The sequence below is a fragment of the Mytilus californianus genome, unplaced genomic scaffold (genome assembly GCF_021869535.1).
Source record: "Mytilus californianus isolate M0D057914Y unplaced genomic scaffold, xbMytCali1.0.p SCAF_4, whole genome shotgun sequence".
Lineage (NCBI taxonomy): Eukaryota > Metazoa > Mollusca > Bivalvia > Mytilida > Mytilidae > Mytilus > Mytilus californianus.
Window position 1 is genome coordinate 26,967,089 of NW_026262690.1, and position 20,859 is coordinate 26,987,947.

The following is a 20,859-nucleotide window of genomic DNA, read 5'->3' on the forward strand; positions in this document are numbered from 1 at the left end:
CGTCATTCAAGACGAAGGGAAATTATGACACATAGACAAACCCAGGGACAAAACTAACCCAACAACATTATGAATTAATTAATTCCCCACGGAATAAATATAATTTGTTTTTCCTTAAGAAATATTTAAGAAATTGTCTATAATAATGTTTCCAAAGAGACATCTGTTATAAGGAACATATACACGTATGCAGTTTTAACAATAGGTACACAGGTTATTTAAATATTTTGTGTTTTGGTACGATATTATTAATTTGTCAACCTCAGCGTCGATATTTTATGATAAAAAAGTTATCAAAATCAATCCGTATCATAAATTTGCGTTTTACTGATTTATTATATCTTCGTTTCATAACTGATTCCCATTTGTTATTTTGTCGTCTTAAAGATTAATCGGATTTAATGTGGTAAACTTGCAATATCAATACTGATGAAATTTGAACAATTTTAGCAACTCTTTAATTAATTGATCAATATTTTATCCGCTGGGTTAGTTGATATAACAGTTTAATTTTAATAGGTTGAGAGAGGGAGATAATGTGTAGTCGCATATGATGTTTATCGGTAGTTTGTTTTTTCTTCATTGTATCGCTATTCAAGTAAGATTTGGTAAGTTTTTAAGCTTTTTATTTTATTGCTTGACCATATATCATGTGGATTTAATCAAGGGAACTGTTTTGTTTGTATCCTGTTGTCTACTAGTTAGGCGGAGGGTTGAGTGTTCACAAACATGTTTAACCCCGCCTAATGTACCTATCCCAAGTCAGGAGCCTGTAGTTCAGTGGTTGTCGTTTGTTCATGTCTGTCATATTTGTTTTCGTAAATTGATTTGTTTTAAATTAGGCCGTTAGTTTTCTCAATTGAATTGTTCATATTTTTTTTATGTCGGGGCCTTTAATAGCCGACTATACGGTATGTTTTTTTTCTCATTATTGAAGGCCGTACGGTTATCTATAATTGCTCACATCCACTTCATTTGAAATTTAGTGGATAGTTATTTCACTGGCAATAATACCACATCTCCTTATTTTTAGAGTCTTCATATTTTCAAAGGATTTTGGAAAATACAATTGCTAGTTTTACTTTGCTTTTTAAAATCGTTCTTAAAGACCAAACAGACTATTCAGTTCTACCAGTGATTTTTTCTGAAAACTTAGTGTCTAGGTATTTCATGATTTTGCCAACAAAATATGATGAACACAATTGGGAGTCACCCAATTTGTTTTGTAGCTATAGCAACCACAGTTTCGTGTTTTTCATATTTAAAATTTCAAATAATCCAATAATATCGAACCTACAACCATAATATTTTTTTTAAAGCAGATTTGTTTCTTTCGATTAAAGATTCTAGAGTGTATGTTCCTAGGTGCTTTGAAAAGTATGATTTATTTCATTCAAAATATGTAATATTACATTGGTGAAATGGATTACCGTGATTTCCCAGTGACATAAAAACCGATAATTTCACATGTGAAATAAATCTGATAATTTCACTCCTCTGACGTCATACAACAATGGTGTTGTCAAGACGTTGTCGATGACTTTGCATCAATACAATTGAGAATACGTAGAATAAGATATAGTTCATTTCATTTTACTACTTTATAACCATTAAAAAGTCCATAGTCAACCCAATAAAAAGAATAACTAATCCAATGATCAAAATATCGAAAAAATATTTAATTCTTGACCTAACAACAATGATAATTAACGCATGCTGGAATTTTCTCCGAATGTATGAGATGACCAGTTTTAAGATTGATTAACGTGGATAACGTGCATGTGCATGTATGTAATGTTTCGACGTTACGTTGATATACGTTACGTTTATAGTATAGTAAAGTCGTTCACGTATGAATGTTTGTCATCTTTAAATTCAGTCAGTTGTTTCTAGAGTTTAGAAGTGATAGTTGTGAGATATCGAACTAACACCAGCATCAATGTTACCACCGAATTTTAGAAGGTTGTGTGCATTTTTGGTAACCGTTACTTGAAAAAAAAAACGTGAAGGCCAAAATCTGTGAGCTAGCCACATTTTTTTGACAGAAATACGTCGCCATAGGAGTATGTGCATACATATGCTGTTTACGACTACCATTCTTACTTGTCCCAGAGTATTTTAGCAAGCAGTTCCCGTTTCAGCGATGTAGCAAACTTGATTTCCCACTTTGTACCGCATTAGAGTAGATCTTGGTGGGCATAGACCGAAGTGAAATTGAGCTGCTCAGCAATCAAGATGAGAGCTATTCCTCGTTGATGGAACGAAGACACCAAAACTACTTAGGAAATTTTTGGGACGATAATAATGTGACCAAAATATATTATCATTACCCAAAACGAAATATGTAACGAAATGTTGCCTGCCAATGCTACCATATTGAGTATCTCCAAAATGGGATATGATGTGCCTGATGAAACCTTGTATCTATGACAAAATTTGATAGTTGATCTAGAGAAATATCTTAATTTGTATTTGAAATCCTAACAACAACATTGAAATCAACTAGAACAAAAAAGACAAGGCTAGGACGAGTGACATTCTACAAAGTAATTCATATATCATATGGTATGTGAAAGCAAATTCGATAACAGTGATATTCGAACGTTTAGAAAAAAAGTATTGTTCGATCCTTTATGTTCAGATTAAATCCGAATATCACGTATAAAAAGAAAAAAAACCAGCCCGATTACCATAATCCCATGTTAGCTTCATACCGTCTTCAATACTTTGAAAATGTATTTGTTTGAAAATAATAATTTCTATTAGTCGTCTTAGGAATTTTCTCTGAATAGGTAAATATGGACTCACGGCTGGACAAAGAATTCCATTCTCGTAGTTGAAACAATGTATTGACAAAACGTCATTTTTTTTATCTATATAGGAATTAAACCCGTGTCATAGCTCGGTGAAATAGGACGCCATCATCATTGTGTGAAACTGTGATGTATATGTATGCTGTCAGAAAAAGTATTTGTGAATTGTCGGCTTCATGCGATTGTATGTATATGATCTCATCAACGAGTTCAATTAATGGAGGTACTTACATATAACATATCATGTAAGAATTTTAAGTTGTCGTGACTGGAAAAAAATATCTCTATGTCGAGCTCTAGTTCTAAATGGACTTCGGTCGGACAATAAATGCTATTCTGTAGTTGATACAATGTATTTGAAAACAAACCTTACTGTCTATCTACAAAGAAATAAGATCCATGCCAAGAAGTCGGTGAAATTGCAACCCATCAATAGTATCAAGTTGTAATTATAAATTGTGATGTAGATATTGTCAACAAAAGTTTCTAAATATAGCTTTTACGTTATCGTGTGTATTTTGGTCTGTTCAATGACTAAAGTTAATCACTGGTGTCAACGTGATGATCGTAACTGCAATTACGATCATCCCAATATGGCGGACACAAATTTAGGGAAATTTTATAAGGCCGATTTTTCCACTTTAACAGCTTATTTACAGATTCGCATTATGTCAAGCAACAAATTTATAAGCTTTGCCATCGAAGGTTTTTTTCCTACATGATGGAAAAGCAACAAGAAGAACGAAAATTGAGATACAAAAAAACACGATGATGATCGTAACTCTTATTTATTTTATCAACGATGATCGTAATTTTTACTTAAGATGATCGTAACTGTCTTTTCCAACGAAGCATTTTTTAATAAGTAGAGCTGTATGGTATGCGAAAAAGTGTACATAATCAGTTTATATTGTGATAATAATGGGGGACGATTACTGTAGAGGAGGGTTATATTGATTGGTATACGTGTGAGTGCACAATAATGGTTATGATTTTGCGAGATTTCGTACTTTTTTTTTTATCTAGTTTTATATTAAATTGCATTGGGGTAAATATCTTTATAATGATTTGAATATCTTATATCAATAAGGTATTGGAGATTTCATATTAGTGACCAGTTTGGTAAAATTTAAGATTTTTTTTCAATGGAACAATTTGTAGGGACAATATTACCTTTCGAGGACCTGATATGTTTTTGGGGAATTCGGACAGATATAGGATTAAGAGGTGTAACCATATCTGTTGAATGAAAAAACGATTGAAACCATCAATAAAATAGAGGTGGGAAAATATAGCATTACGAAGTTTAACCATATCTGTTGAATGAATAAAAAAATTGAAACCATCAATAAAATAATTCATTGATATTTTTGGCTAAAACAACTTCTTTCTACTAACTACAAAAACACGTGTCATATAACCGTAAGTGTAAGGATTTAAAGTTTGAAAAACCCGGAAACTAATATGAACGTATATACCATTTATTTCAGCTTTTCCTTCATTACAAAAATAGCCTACCCGTGATAAATATAGGCAACAGTAGTCCAGTGGCGGATCCAGAAATTTTCATAAAGGAGGGGGCACTGACTGCCTATAAGAGGGGGCCCGCTCCAGTCATGCTTCAGTGATTCCCTGTATAATCATCCAAATTTCTCCCACAAAAGGGCGGGGACCCTGGCCCTCCCTCTAAATCCGCCTCTGTAGTCTACCAATGTTTAATAGCCATAGTTTGATTAAGAAAATACAAAACCAGGCAACACGCTAAAACCGAGGTAAACACATCAAAATAATGTAACTTCATGCCTACCATTACTTATTTCTAAAATATTCAGTAAAAAGTTTTGGCCTGCAATCTTAAACTGTATCATGAGAATGAAATTTATATTTACTTCATATAAACGTATTCCATTTTGAATGTTAACTAAATTACTCATAAGAAAAAAATATTGATGACATTTGCAAATAAGCCTGTCAATTCCCCCTTATGTCATTTCTTTTTGACATATTGCGGTGTTCTTAAATGCTCATTTTGTTCAGTTTCAAAATAATACTGTTTTCAGTATATCGTGACTGCTAAATAGAATGCTCATTTAACGCATCGTAAATTGTGAGTTACGATCATCTTTATATAATAACAAGTCCGAGTTACGATCATCCATAGCCGAAGTTACGATCATCATCGTGTTATTTTGTATCGCGATTTTCGTTCTTCTGGTTGTTTTTCCATCATTTTGGAAAAACACATTCAATGGCAATGCTGATAAAGATTTTTCTTGACATAAAACATATCTAAAAATAGACTGTTAAAGTGGAGAAATCGGCCATATAAAATTTCCCTAAATTTGTGTCCGCCATATTGGGATGATCGTAATTGCAGTTACGATCATTACGTTGACACCAGTGGTTAATGTAAGTTCTTAACATCAGGCATAAGGTACAATATAATTATCCTTGATTTAGTTGGTTGAATGACCATCAGACGCAGAGCTCTCATCCATATTCCAAATATGAAATAAACAAAACAAATGTAAACAATGTGCACAAACATCTGGTATCATTTAACACACTCCACCTAGTAAGTTAAATTCTCAATAATCAACCAAATTAAAAGAATATACACACGTTTAGCGCTAGTAGTGAGTAGTAAAATCACATATTATTATGACTCTGAACAAAACCAGTTAGCATAAATATATTTAAATTCCGATACATGAACACGTATCGTGATTGACATCTATAATAATTCTTAGACTGATGCTAGGGGTCTTCTGAACTTGATGGTTAGAAGTTTGCTCAATGTTGAAGTGTCAGCGTGACTTTGAGTTCACGGCAATAAAAGCAGTGCGGTGATATTGTGTCATGAATTGATGATCAACATATCCTTTCAAACATATGAAATGTGCAAGAAACCGAAATTTTAAGTAAATATGTAAAATTCCAACCCCATATATATCTAAAAGTAGCACATAAAGGTATATTATTTGTTACGTATTTTTGTTGACTAGGTTAAAATTAACTTGAATGAAAATATTCGTAAAAAATTATCCGTGGTCCAAAATTGTATCGTATGCACTTAATTCCTGCGTTATAAACGGGGAGGGGCAGTTGGATACGGCGTAGCAATCTTGTATTATGTAGTTTTATTGCTGTCAGGTTGACTTTATTCAAGATGTATTCCTCTGACGTTTCAGTCTCGTTGAAATCTCGTTCTGGAATTATTTCCAAAACATGTCATACAAGTGGAAATAGCAATGAATTTAAAAAAATATTATAATCAAACTTAACTCTGTGAAAAAATTGTGTATTTACAATAAGTAGTTTTTGAGTAATAAAATTTTCAAATTTTATAACCAATCAAGTCAGTCTCATTAGCCAAAATGTGGAGAAAATGGGTGAGGGGTACAAGAAATGATTTTACCAGAAACATGTACACCCCTTATCAATTTTTTCTTTTCAGATTTCTTAGATATGTATTTTTTCAATCATTTATAACAAAGAAGTTGAAATGATATGCTTTTTGATCTTAAAAAATAGAAAATCCCAAATTTACAAAATGGATAGCATGGTAAATTTGACACGAAAAAGCAACAAAATTTTATAAAACTTTCTTATATTAACACCTACCTATAGTTTTTTTTTTAAGTTAAATTTATTCAGATTGGTCCACTTCATCTTTAGTGAAAGTATGAAAAAAAGTTTAATTGTGAAACTGTGACTTTTTTCATGATAATAGCCCAAAAATGGGAAAATCATCAAAATATAGATACTTTCAAATGGCCGTAGCAATAAAAGAAGTGCACCACCATATGATTTTTTCTACGCCAATTATTTTTTTTACAGTCATATCAACCCAAAAATCAGGTTAAGAAAAAAAGTTTAATTTAATTCTAGAAATTTTTGGCTCCTCAGAGGTGTACATCCTTAATCCTCATACCTCCTTTTTCTCAAAATAACCTCATATCAATTTTTAGAAACATAAAGCAAAATGTTTGAATAGAAATATATTCTTCCCCGACTTGCAGTAAAACCCTGGCCAAAGTGGGTCGTCGATTTGGCTGTGCGGGATGTACAAGTATGCAGCCACGTCCGTTCAGAATGGGAACATGAAATCTGATGCTTCATGTAAGTTAAGAATAATTGCAACAACTCTCTTAGGGGTCCGTAGGTGGCCAGTTGCAAGGCAAAATGCATGTCCCTATCCAAAATACATGTACCTTCATTTTCCAGTGGCAGTCCAAATTTCCCCGACCTTAATGCCAGACGGTCTCTATTACAGGAGCTACCTATTGTATTTAATATCATTCATTTGTTCTCGTCCTGAATATGCATGAAATATTTGAAACTGGACGAGAAGCAAACACCAATCAATCCATTTAAAAGCCTCTAGTATTCACCTACTGAAACAAAATACTAACGCAAATTTTAAGTGCCTAGTGTCAGTCCATTCAATGTAAAATACAACTTTCTAACGATATTTAAATGTGAAATTCAACAAGCAAATGACGAAATGAAGCATAATTTTTATATTACATTTTATTTTTCTACAGGAGCAGGCCTTTCACTATTTGGCTGTTACTGGAATGATGATGGCGCCACTTTATCGGATAAACAATCAACTACATCTTCTACGGTTGACTGCATACACCTTTGCTTAACAGTAAATCCCAGTTACATATATGCAGGAACACAAAAGGTATGCACTTGCCATCAAATGTTGTGCGAAGTTCTGTGGCTAGTATTTCTGCCTTAACTAATAGAGGAAAAATGTAAAAGACATTAGACAAAGTCCTTATTTAAAGGTTCCCAAAAACATTTAATCATTCTGGTTGACTGGTATCTTAAAGAAACAATTCTTTGTCCCAGGTGTTGTCTATGTTTCAAAGTCTGTCTGACGAGAAGAGTATTCATGCACCGGTATCCTTTTGATAGTCAAACACCATTACTAACTAGGCAGTCTTAGTTTTCGTCATAAGCAGAGCAGAACATGTTTTTAAAAGATCTCCCTGACATCTGTATATGTGAAACGATTCACACGATAGAAAAAAACAAACATGACGGCATTACAAATAAAAATTTCAGTAAGAAAAGCGAAACAGTACTGTATAGTGAGAACATAAGCAGGGCCCTGTACTTTAGTTCAGTGACGTACAATACGAGACTTTCACAAGAATCTTTAATAACCTTCCCAAGTACATTCAGGTTGAACTGGACGAGTTGTTTTTTTTTTGCCTTAAGAATGCTCCGTACTCAATATTGGTGTAAATTAAGGCAACAGTAGTATACCGCTCTTCAATTTCATAATTCGATTAAGCAAAAACAAATCCGGGTAACAAACTAAAACCGAAACTATAAGAGGAAAACAAGGGAACAACAGAAACACTGAACTACAACAAAAGCAAACGCCAACATACATAGAAACGGACTGCAGATAACAACTGCAATATTCCTGACTTGGTACAGGGCATTTTAAGAAAAACATTGGTGGATTGAACCTAGTTTTATGGCTAGCCAAACCTCCTGCTTATATGATAATATTAAAAATATCGCTGAAATGACAACACTACGTGACAGGAATATTGAACAAACAAACGCAAGAACACTCAGCAAAGAGAAATACATCAATAAATAATATAATTGTACATTACGATGTTCCCTTATCAAACGCTTTAATAAGGGCGTTGGAAAATTGAGCCGTGTCATTTTATTTTGTTATAAATAAGTACACTGGCCTGAGATATTTCTTATCATTCAAACTATTATTTTTAAACGAAGTTTGCAAAATTCTTTCTCCAGGGCTTGTATTTCCTATCATGATTTTCTTGATAGAGGGTTGCTGCTAACAAGGAAATTTATTAAACCAAGAGTTTCAAGTGGTGAAGTTCAAATCATTCCTTTAATAATTTTACGGACGCCATCAAGAGTTGGTTGATCGTTATTGAATATCTGTTTCACAGATGATGACGAATATGTTCCAATTGTCGTAACCACAATCCCGTCATCTTTTCTGCGAATGTGACCTACCGAATAAGACTTACCATCGGGTTTGTACTTACATGAGCAACACGACGGGGCCACATGTAGATCAGGATTTTCCTACCCTTAGGGAGCACCTGAGATCACTCTATGGGTTAGATGAGGTTCATGTTGCCCAGTCTTTAGTTTTCTGTGTTGTTTTTCTTGTACTGTTGTTTATCTTTTGGTCTTTTTTTGCCATTGCGTTGTCAGTTTAGTTTCGACTTATTATTTTGAATGTCCGTCTGGTATCTTTCGCCTCTCTATTAAAATAGTGTATGACTAAATTTAGCCAAAAACTGGTTTCGGAAAGTGTATTGTGCTATTTATATGCAGATATTTTGTCACTTTACCGTCGCTGGCCTTGGAATTTGCGTACAAATGTATGCAATAATATCAAATGCTTCTTATACAAGGTTGGTACTTCATATTGAAGGGGGTCATAGTAATTACAATTCTAAACATGTACACACAGAAAATAACGTATTTTAGATCTATGAGCTTTCATAATGTTCAGACGTGCTATTTTAATTGATGAAGTTGGTTAAATGTGTTCACATAAAGTTGAGCAAACATCCTACATGTATTATATTCTGCCTTTAGGATCCAAAGAGCTGTTATTGTGGCGAAACACTTAATGGTCAAGCAAGTAGCAGGAGTTTTTCAGATATTGAAAGTCAATGTTCTGCACCGTGTCCAGTAGTAGTTACGGATACCTGTGGTGGATACTATAGATTAGCTGTTTACGACATATGTAAGAGCTTGTGTATCTTTAGACTTACATATCAAATGACAGGTTTCGTTATTTTTACATCGACCGTTTTCAACCTATGAAAAATTGTTTGATATCTATGTTTGGCTGTTTATATCTGTTATGTTAACATTACAGGCAAACTCTTTAATACTGATTTCAATGACACGTGTTTCTGTAATAATCTCCTTCAGTTACGCGCAAGACCAGTCTCCATCAGTTACGCGCAAGACCAGTCTCCATCAGTTACGCGCAAGACCAATACTTATGAAGACAAAAATGATCTAATCAGAATGCCATTTATATCTACGGGTCAAAGTTTCCTGGGAAGTTGTAGCCCTAATTTTAAAACGCCTACATAGATTACAAACAAAATGTATCATTTAAATCCTGCCTATACCAAAGCTTCTGGATGGCTGGTACCCTCGGACAGTCATTACCCACTAGAAGTAAAGTAAAAGTAGGATAAATATTTTCATTCGCATGGCAAACACGTTTCTAAATAACCGAAAATATAAAACGTTTCAGAGAATAAAGGTCTAAACAAAACATCAAAAATCGTCTAAGGTCAGGTTTTGACTTAACTTCAGTAAAAATATATACATTTGTTGTGATTATGTGTTATAAATTTACATACATAATGTTTCATTTGAATATTACGCATGAAAAAGCTGACTGTTAGGAGGCTATTATCGGTATTCTGGGGAATGATAGTCCACCTGCTGACCAGGATCCAACCCAGTGGCAGTTATAAAGCGTATGATACCGATGTCCGTGTATATTATAAGTACCTTCACCAAATATGCACGAGACCTAAAAGGATGACAGCCATACATATTAAATTATATCAAATCAATTTTACTGCACTTTATGGGCAATTACTGTATGTACAGTGATGCTCGAGGTCAAAATATCCACGTTGTAGAGCTGATAAAACCAAAAAGACTATAACTAAATCGTATGAAACGTTTGAAGGTGCATGTATAAAACAATTTATGGAATAACCTTCACTAGGTAGTGTGAAGTGCCAATGAAAATGAATTAAATCTTCCCATCGGATAAAAATATATCTTCTGAATTGTAGCAATTCAAATGTAATAGTTTGTCTCTATAAATTAAATGAATAAATCACTTATTGTAGAATAATATTGAATATGAAATAGAACGAGTAATTAAGAATAGCAGACAAAATCGATGCTGATATTACAAGACTTTGTTGTTTTAAGATAACAGTGTTTGATATATTTATTTTATATTTTAATCCCTAAAGTAACATTTGTTCATTTGTTTATTTTGTTTTGGTCTGTAGCTGGCTTAAAAGTCCCGGTAACTTTAGGCGGAAACGACATCACCATAGAATCTACAACAGACTTCACGACCACCCATAGACAAGTGACATTTTCAACATCAGAAGTCCTTTCTGATAAAACAAATAGTTCAACCAGAAGTACTTATAGTAAACCTACTTATTCATTGGAACGTAGTACTTTTCCGAACCTAGACCAAGCAACGGATTCAAAAACAAGTTTTAGTATAAAAGGATTGACCGTTTACAATTCAACACATACAAGTTAGTAAAATTATAACCATTTCAAAAAACTTGCCCACTCATAGAAACTATTAGTATTGTAATAAAAAATATGCTTATAAACAAAGATATAATGTCAACTACTTCCTGTTTCTTATGAACTCTTCAAAGAACTTTTAAAATTCGCGAATTATGTATTACTAAAAACAAATTTGATACTAAGTACATTTAATATATCCGGTTTAGTTGACAAAAGCCATGCTCATGGTCTTTGTGTGAACATTTTCTGAGGGTCGATATCAGTATTTAAAATTGTGAAATACAGAAAAACAATCAATGAACAAATAAGAGATAAGAGATAATGCAGGAAATACCTATCCTGTACAATGTTTGCTCGTGAATTAGATGTTAGATAACATATAAGTGTGATAGATATCGACGTTCTCGATCTAGAGTTCCTACTTTTTAGCCTTTCCTGTTTCAGTTCAATAAAAACGAGCTAATATAGTAATAACACGAGTGCCAATGAGACAACTCTCCATCCAAATCACAATTTATAAAAGTAAACCATTATAGGTTTTCAACTCGGAGCCTTGGCTCACACCACACAGCAAACTATAAAGGGCCCACAAATTACTAGTGTAAAACCATTCAAACGGGAATACCAACGGTCTAATCTATATAAAAAACGAGAAACGAGAAACACTTATGAAACACATCAACAAACGACAACTACTGAACATCAGATTCCTGACTTAGGACAGGTGCAAACAATTGCAGCGGGTTTAAACGTTTTAATGGTACCAAACATTAACCCTTATCTGAAACAATAGTGTAACATCACAACATAGAAAGAAACACTATAAAATATCAATTGAAATGGCTTAACTCAATCAAAAGACATCTTAACGCAAGTCAACATACACTGAACGAATAAATTTGATCTATGATACAATGTAAATACAAAATCAATAAAATAAGGGATGAATAATTAAAGTAACAGTATTATACCGCTGTGAAATGTTAAACAATTTCAGAAATAACCTTTAACAAAAATCCGCCATTTACAATAATATTATACACAGGTAAATGAAAATAATTTTGTTGTTAGGTATACAGTTTAAAAGGAGAAATGAAATATTTTTACAAAATAAATAATTTTCATAGTTCGAAGAAGTGAAAATTTATAGTAATACCAACACTTATCAAAGCTGGTATATAGACCAGATATAACCCTGAACAATGTTTAATTCTATAAAGTTGTTCAGTATTTAGCTCAGTTAATCAAGGACAAGTGAATGGTATAAGCCCCGTGTTCAAATCCGGAAGAGGCCTTCTCATCAGATGGACGATTAGCATTAATCTACCAATAACGCAAACATTTGTTAAAATTTTTTATCGACTAGATAAGAATTAAGGATGAAATGCAAAACTACCATATCTGTTTGTTCTTACAAATCTGAGGACTGTCTTACCTTGTTTGTATTGGATATCTAAGCTTCACAAAACTCCGTACAGACAAAGGTACTTTGCCGGCTGCATGTTCTATCAAGGAATTGTCCGTTAGATTGACAAACATTTTGTTAGTAGAAGTTCCGTAGTAAAAGAGGAATTACAGAAATACTGCGATACTGTTTACTCGCGTAGTGGTATTAACCATATGTGGATTCTTTATAAGAACTCAAAAACACTTCTGGAAATTTTTAAATCTCGGTCATTCTCTGAATTGATTCTATCAAATCCTTCGATGTTCCTACTCTTTTCACCACCATACCACATAAAAAATTGAAAATCCGTCTAAAGGGAATATTCCGCAATGCTTTTCTCCCTAAAAAATGTACCATACGCTTCAAATTTATTGTTTTGGAATAAAATTCGGCATATTTTTAAAAATTTCAAACCGAAGATAAAACATGCTATACCGAAGAACAAGTGATCAGTATGCTGGAGTTTCTCATTAACAATATATTTGTTGAAATGAGTGGTAGCATTTTCCAGCTAGTTGTCTGCATTCCTATGGGAAGAAACTGTGCGCCTCTCCTTGTCGACCTTCTTCAAACTTTTCTGACTTCATTCCATTAAAATAGTATCCTCCTGCACAAGTGATTAAAGAAACCACAGATACAGCCTCATCCGCCTCATTTTTAGACATATATCTCGAATTCGACTACAGCAGTCATCTCAGTACCAGATTTTGACAAACAATACGACTTCAATTCTGAAAATTATAAATTTTCGTCACCTTAGCAGCAATATACAAACTTTACCCGAGTATGGAATATACATTTCTAAACTCATCTGCTACTCAGACTTTTCGAAATTTCATCTGAAAGTACCAAGACCTAATATATAAAAATTCAATTTCTATTCCACAAATAATACAGGATGGTCTTGAATAATAACCTCAAAAGTGACTGGGGAATAGAAATATGGTCACTTAAGTCTTCTTTCGACCGGCAGTAAAACCCTTCCCAAATAGTGGCGTCCGTTTGGCTGTTCAGGATATACAAGTACGCAGCCACTTTCGGTCAGAAGGGGGAAGTTAAATCTGATGGCTTATGTAGAGAAAGTGCCAGGCTCTCTGTACGTTAAATTCAATTGCAACAACTCTTTGGGGGTCCGTATGTGACCTTTTGCAAGACAGTTATCTGTCCCTATCCTATATACCGTCATTTTCCAGTGCCAGTCCAAATTTTCCCAAACCTTTATCTCGGGCGGCCTCTATTACATGACCTACTTATTGTATTTATTGTTAATTTGTTCTCTTCCTGAACATGCATGAAATATTTCCCACTGGACTTTAAGCAACCAACAATCAATCAATCATCTTGAGTTATAGATTATAGGTGCTGGCGTTTACCATTTTGTTTACTTTACAGTTCCCCTTTATTAGTCTTTGTACTACTAGAGATTTCCAATAAAATGACATACGTACCTAACTCGACGTACGCACGTAACGGGACCGGTTATTGCTAACTTATTAATTTTGTTAAATGCGTCATTCAAGTTTTAACTCAGTATTCCTTAACTATAAAACCCATTCAGGATAAATTTTATCAATATCAAGTATTTCTCAGATGATGAAAAACGAAAGAAATCATCATTTTTATATATCACGTGATTATTGAGATTCCCGCCAAAACTTCACTGTCATAAGACCACGTATATACACGTACCTTTACCTATCATACGATTGATTTGAGTTGTCTTTCACACGGCTGGTAATCTACACACGCAGAACAATCGGTTCTGCAATGAAAACCGTGAGAGCATTTTCCGGTTATGCTTGAGTGGAGTAATTGTCACCGCTTCGAAAGGTATGTACATTTCTAAATCGCAATTTTCTAATTCAACTGATCAAAATATTGAAAATCGGAGAATGCTATGCTGTGGTGAATACTTTAACGAAGAGACACATGTATCATTTACTGTTGTGTATGGAGTAAAACTCCTACAAAATCAATCGTCCATCGAGTAATTGCCGAAAAAAGTGACATTTAAATTTTGAGATGGTTCTATTAACAGACCTACAAGTTCATTTTTTTTTCTTTCTGTCAACGGGATTGAGTGTCGTTTTTGGCAGCGTGAACGCTGTCCGAAGTTGATAGACGTCTTAATAAATCTAAAAACTGCCAATTTTCATTATTTCATGCGTGAGGGGATCTGTTCTGATTGAGGACATCGTGAATGCGTGAGGGGAATGCAATCATATCTTTATATCGAAAAATGCAACAATCACTTCAAAGAAAGGCAAATATCTTGCATAGTTTATTGAAGTTCATACTAAATATAAATTGACAATGGAAATTGCTACAACATAAATATAAGTGGTTTAGATTTATGATTGACTGTGTTTTTTCTCCTCGTGTCTGTAAATAAAATTGAGAATGGAAACCGACCGTGCAAGGGCTGTATAGCCAGTCAAGGTCGTTAGAAACTTCCATTTGTTGTTTGAGAATGGAAATGGGGAATGTGTCAAAGAGACAACAACCCGACCATAGAGCAGACAACAGCCTAAGGCCACCAATGGGTCTTCAATGCAGCGAGAAACTCCCGCACCCGGAGGCGTCCTTCAGCTGGCCCCTAATGACTTATCACACTGCAGGCAATGGTGGCGTGTTATATCCATCTAAAACATAGATTTAAGTCTTAATACATGCACGCGTGCAAAAAACATAGTCAATCATAAATCTAAACCACTTATATTTATGTTGTAGCCATTTCCATTCCCATTGCCAATTTATATTTAGTATGAACTTCAATAAAACTATGCAAGTCACTTGCCTTTCTTTTAAGTGATTGTTGCATTTTCGATATAAAGATAATTATCATTGCACTTCCCCTCACGCATTCACGATGTCCTCAATCAGAACCGATCCCCTCACGCATGAAATAATGAAAATTGGCAGTTTTTAAATTTATTAAGACGTCTACCAACTTCGGATAGCATACATGCCGCTCAAAACGACATTCAATCCCGTTGACAGATAAAAAACTAAAATTGAACGTGGAGGTCTGTTAAAAGAACCATCTCAAAATTCAAATGTCACTTTTTGCGGTAATTACTCGTGGGACGATTGATTTTGTAGGAGTTTTACTCCATGCACAACAGTAAATGATACATGAGTCTCTTCGTTATAGTATTCACCACAGCATAGCATTCTCTGATTTTCAATATTTTGATCAGTTGAATTAGAAAATTGCGATTTAGAAATGTACATACCTTTCGAAGCGGTGACAATTACTCCACTCAAGCATAACCGGAAAATGCTCTCACGGTTTTCATTGCAGAGCCGATTGTTCTGCGTGTGTAGATTACCAGCCGTGTTTCATGGTTTTGACCATGACTTTGTTGTTTGATATACTTTGCAAATGAACCTTTTATTATTTAATATTTGACATGCTTTTATTTGTCGTTATCAGATTGGTGTCCCTTTTTCCTTTCGTCCCTTAATGTTTTATAATATTTAATTTCTTGGGTATTTATTATATGACAGAGATTTTTTAGCAATTTCAGAAATATCGAATTCAAAGTGTTAGTCAGAATTTGTCTCTGTTAAAGTTGATAACTGGGATTGCATCATACTTTATTAAGCATCATTTCAAACGATCTCTTCTTCTGCAGTTAATCTTCTTTAATTTACAATCTCCGATTTTTTTCCCAAGGGAAAACGTTCGACAAAGGGATGTGTATATTCAAAAATAATTAATACAGGTCTTGTACTTCTTTAAATTTTAATAGTTGACATACACTTTTCTTTCAAATAAAAGTCAACTAACATTAAAAAAAAAGAATTTTGTAATTAATAATAATATATGTAAATAAATGTGTACACCAATTCGTTATATAGATTGTAATTTGGAAGGTGTACTTGATTAGCAATTGATGACTAATCTGCATATAAACATTGACCGCTGTGGATAGTAAAATATCAATTAATAGTTCATAGTAATTGGCTAAAAAAATGTCCTATCCCAGGTATCTCTGATTAAAAGTGGACGAGAATGCCAATTTATATACTTGTTACACTTTTAAGACAACTATATTGCCACTTCAGTCTTTACAGTAATTTTTTTTTAAAATGTACTTTCAATAAGTGAGGCTTGATATTGTCATAGTTGTTTTTGGATTAAGACAACTCTTACAAATCCAATTAGAAGTGGATTCTAAAACTATCACATGTTGATTGAGTTAAGCAAAAATTTTTACAGTACGGTACTCTGTGTCTTTCATCATAAAAATGTAATTGTTTTGGGCTTAATTCAATATTGATTAGTTGAGCTATTTCCAACGAATTTTGAACATTAGTGTTCATAACTGTATAGCAGATTATATGTAGTTTCTATAAAATGTAATGATAATTTATCAGTAAAAGATACATGAATATTTGCTAGTGGGTTTATATATAACTAAATAAATGAATATTTATATTAAAAGAAACATCAGAAACAAGAATATATGTCCATTAGATTACACTCCAGTATCACATTTCCGTGTTAGGTGAGCTCAAAATCCAGGAAAAAATCCTATTCAGTATGTAGTCTTAAACTTTTAAAACTCGTGCGAGATGTCTAATGTTCAAACATTGTTGTTTTTAAAACGTATTTATCAAAGTCAAACGACAATCATTTAATTTTTTTGGTGCTATACAATTTGTGATTATGGCCGGATCCAAGATATTTGAAAGAGGGCGTAGTTCCCGATAATTGAATTTATACTGCCGAGCGAAGCAACGCGAAAAAATATTGGACGATTTTATACTAAACATTTGTATAGATAACGTGGAAAATGTGAGATGTTCAAAATTACTTGGCGATCGAAAGGGGGAGTACGCCCTCTACCCCTGTATCTGCGAATGCACGTTTTGGTATACATGATCAAAACCTCGTCCCATGCATTATTATAGTTAAAGGCTAAACAGTACTTTTTGATAAATGTATCAATGATATGAATTTCTGCACACGTCAAATTATCTAGAATAAAATTATAGAAAAATATTTATTTTTAAAAGTTAGTCGCGTACACCTTTTACATTCGGGTGTGTTGGAATCCACTTTTTAAACTTTAAAACTTATAAAAACAAAAAAAGAGATAACCTTCTCGCTTCGGATTTCATTATTTCAATATTTTCATGCTAAATGTTTACCTGGTAGTTTTTAAAATTCATATGTTGAGAAGAACTGAAATATGGGTCAAGTGAAATGACAAGAAATGATGGGTGTATTTGATTATAAGTTGCTAGCTTATTTATTCCATTTAAATATTTTTGTCAACAAAATCATTAAACATTTAATAACAAAATATTTAAAGATTAAAATAAGTAGTTGGGGTTGATTTTTACATTAAGTTTATATCAGCAAAAAATGCGTGTTCAAAGAGCAAAAAATGCATGCAGTGTATGCTCCCCTCCGTCATGCTTCGATGCAATAGGACGATATACGTTGAGTTAGGTCGGTTATGTCGAGTAAAGTCATTTTATTGGAAATCTCTAGTATGACCCTTTAAATACCCTAAGCTTGTAATCATATTTTACTAAATTGGTACTTGAAAGTGTATACTTGTATGTCAATGGCTTACTATACTGTATGTACCATCAACTATACAATTTTTAAAGCATAATATTCATTTTACAGTATACTATTCATTTTACTTTATGTACCATAGTATTTAATATGCAATTTTTATCCGTAATTCTTATATTTGTCTGATTTTATAACATAGCATAGACGGACAACGTTATATATAACATTGCGAAAGATTTGTCAAAGCCAAAAAAAAACGAAAAGCTTGTCTCAATTCAAATGTTATTATAAGAAGTGAGTTCTTCAATTAAAATTGAGATAGGGTTGTTTAAGGGGACATCTATGGCAAGCCGTTCTCGTCAAAACTATGTTTAAACCACATTTCGAAAAATTTACACACTGAGAATTAAAAAAAAAAAACACGGAGATTAAAAAACCTAAAAACACACACTGAGAATTAAAAATTACACACAGAGATTTCATAAAGACGCACTGAGAATACAAAAAATGAAAAACACACACTGAGAATTGAAAATTACACACTGAGAATTGAAAATTACACACTTGAGATTTCAAAAAGACACACTGAGATGAAATAAACAGAAAAACACACACTGAGAATTTGAAATTACACACTGAGAATTTAGAATTACACACTGAGATTTGTGCGCACATATCTAATTAGCATACTTAATCTGAATCTATTACAAGCTTAAAACAACTAGGGGACAGAACTCGTTAGTCCTTCAATCTGGCGGAAAATGTTTTATAAAATACATTAGAAATAAAACGTATATAGAAAAACTATGTTATCAAAGACCAATAGAAAAAGAAAATACCCACTTACTCTCATTACAAAATATAACCAAATGGTGAAATCTTCATTAAAATTATAAGAAAACATTGGAACAATCTGCAAAAAGACCAACAATGCAGTGAAATTTTCACCCAAGTGAACTGCATTATTTGTCTTTATGTAGATTGGATTTGCAAATGTTTTATAAAATACAAAAATATGAAAGATTACCTTGCAAAATCAGGGTAACAGTTGAAAGACTTTTGAAAAGGGACCCATGCTTAAACGTTTTATGCAATCAATCCCGATACACTGTTAGAAATTATATGAATTATAGACAACAGACTTATGAACATGAGTTAGCAAAAAACGATTTTAAGTCTTGAAATTTATTACGAATGTTGGTTGAAGAAACCGCATTTCATTATAATGACAAGAGTTCCGGAGACCAAGATATTTACCTGTTGAATTATGCATCTCATGAATATTCATTAGTAATTTGCATATCAATCTCAGTGTGTATTTTTGAAATCTCAGTGTGCAATTAACAATTCTTAGTGTGTGTTTTTCAATTTCTTTCATTTCAGTGTGTCTTTTTAAAATCTCAGTGTGTAATTTTAAATTCTCATTGGTGTTTTTCATTCTTTTAAATCTCAGTGTATAATTTTAAACGTAATTTCGATTTCTCAGTGTGTTATTTTAGGTTTTTAATTCTCAGTGGGTAATTTTTTCGAAAAAAGGGTTTAAACATAGTTTTGACGAGAACGGCTTGCAATAGACATCCATTAAAAACTGACAAAACCAGCGGAACGAGTGAAAAACCACTGTCATATTCCTGACGTGTTACAGGCATTTTCCGAAGAAAACTAGTAGTTTTAATTTCATTTAACGGTAAGGTAAACGGTTATAATACACATCTTCGTTTAAAATAATATATTTTCGTTACAGAAGTCTTTCAAACGACACAAAACATCAAGCAAGAGACAACACCACCTCTTTCAGTGAACAATAATTGTACACAAAGAAAATGTATATGTGGTAAATGGAGTCATTTGAACGGTCTTAATTTATCGAGAGACGAACTTAGTTTGATCCTGAAAAGCGACTTGGACACTATTCATCAAAATTTAATAATTGACGTTAAAACAACTTCTGCGTTTCGAAATAAAAAGATCTCAGCACCGGATTACAGAAAGTCTTCCGCATTGATGGGCTACTTAGGTGTTGCTTTAATATGTGTACCTATAACATTTGTTTTATTTATTGATTCCCTAAGGTTTTGTAAAAAGTAACAATTACGAATGATATTTACATAGCAGTGAGTTGTAACAGTTTTTTTCAACTTGTTCTTGTTCAATGTCTAAACATAAACTGTATTTTTAAATATATTTTTTTCCATAAAAAAATCGCCTGTCCGCTTATTCCATTTATATACATTGTTTAAAACGCATTATATTTTTGTGAGTTTTATGGTGTTCAGTCCTAACTTTTCTATGAGGTATTTTGTGAATTGTTTTTGTTTCGTCATCCTTTTTTTTTTTGCCATGACGTTGTCAGTTTCTCTTCGACTAAGAGTTTTTACTATCCCCTTGGTATCTTCCGACACTTGTTTAGTACACCTTTATTTTAGTATCCATCCTGATATTGAACAAAGACGCCCGTTCATTTTCTGTTCGACCTTTGACTTAGCAGCAACATTGATAAAGTTTAACTATTAAAGCTGTTTTTCCTTATAACTTTCAGGGTTAGTTTTAGATTTTACAGTTCTTTTTAATGACGTTTAATTGGGATCTCAAATCCATCAAAATGCATCTCTTTTTGTAAGTCATAAGCTGGACCAAATATTGATATCATATCCGACAAACGTATTATAACATTATAAGCTGGGTACGATACAGATAACAGAAACTGAATTTTATAGCATTCACGAGTTTAT

At 33.0% G+C, this 20,859-nt stretch overlaps 1 protein-coding gene across 1 annotated transcript; it reads left to right on the top strand.

Moving 5' to 3' along the window:
* Positions 1-504: 504 nt before the first annotated feature.
* Positions 505-20,234, top strand: LOC127737838 (uncharacterized). The gene is made up of 5 exons (XM_052248779.1): positions 505-608; positions 7,361-7,506; positions 9,429-9,579; positions 10,886-11,146; positions 19,872-20,234. Exons 1-5 carry the CDS (start codon positions 551-553, stop codon positions 20,213-20,215), a joined length of 960 nt encoding a protein of 319 aa, XP_052104739.1. The 5' UTR covers positions 505-550; the 3' UTR covers positions 20,216-20,234.
* The last annotated feature ends 625 nt before the right edge of the window (positions 20,235-20,859 follow it).

Bases quoted from the DNA above. Each gene is read 5' to 3' on its own strand.
- LOC127737838 (XM_052248779.1), top strand. From the start codon at position 551: ATGATGTTTATCGGTAGTTTGTTTTTTCTTCATTGTATCGCTATTCAA. The intron at 7,507-9,428 runs GTATGCACTTGC...TTCTGCCTTTAG, and splicing joins TATATGCAGGAACACAAAAG to GATCCAAAGAGCTGTTATTG. The intron at 9,580-10,885 runs GTAAGAGCTTGT...TTTGGTCTGTAG, and splicing joins ATTAGCTGTTTACGACATAT to CTGGCTTAAAAGTCCCGGTA.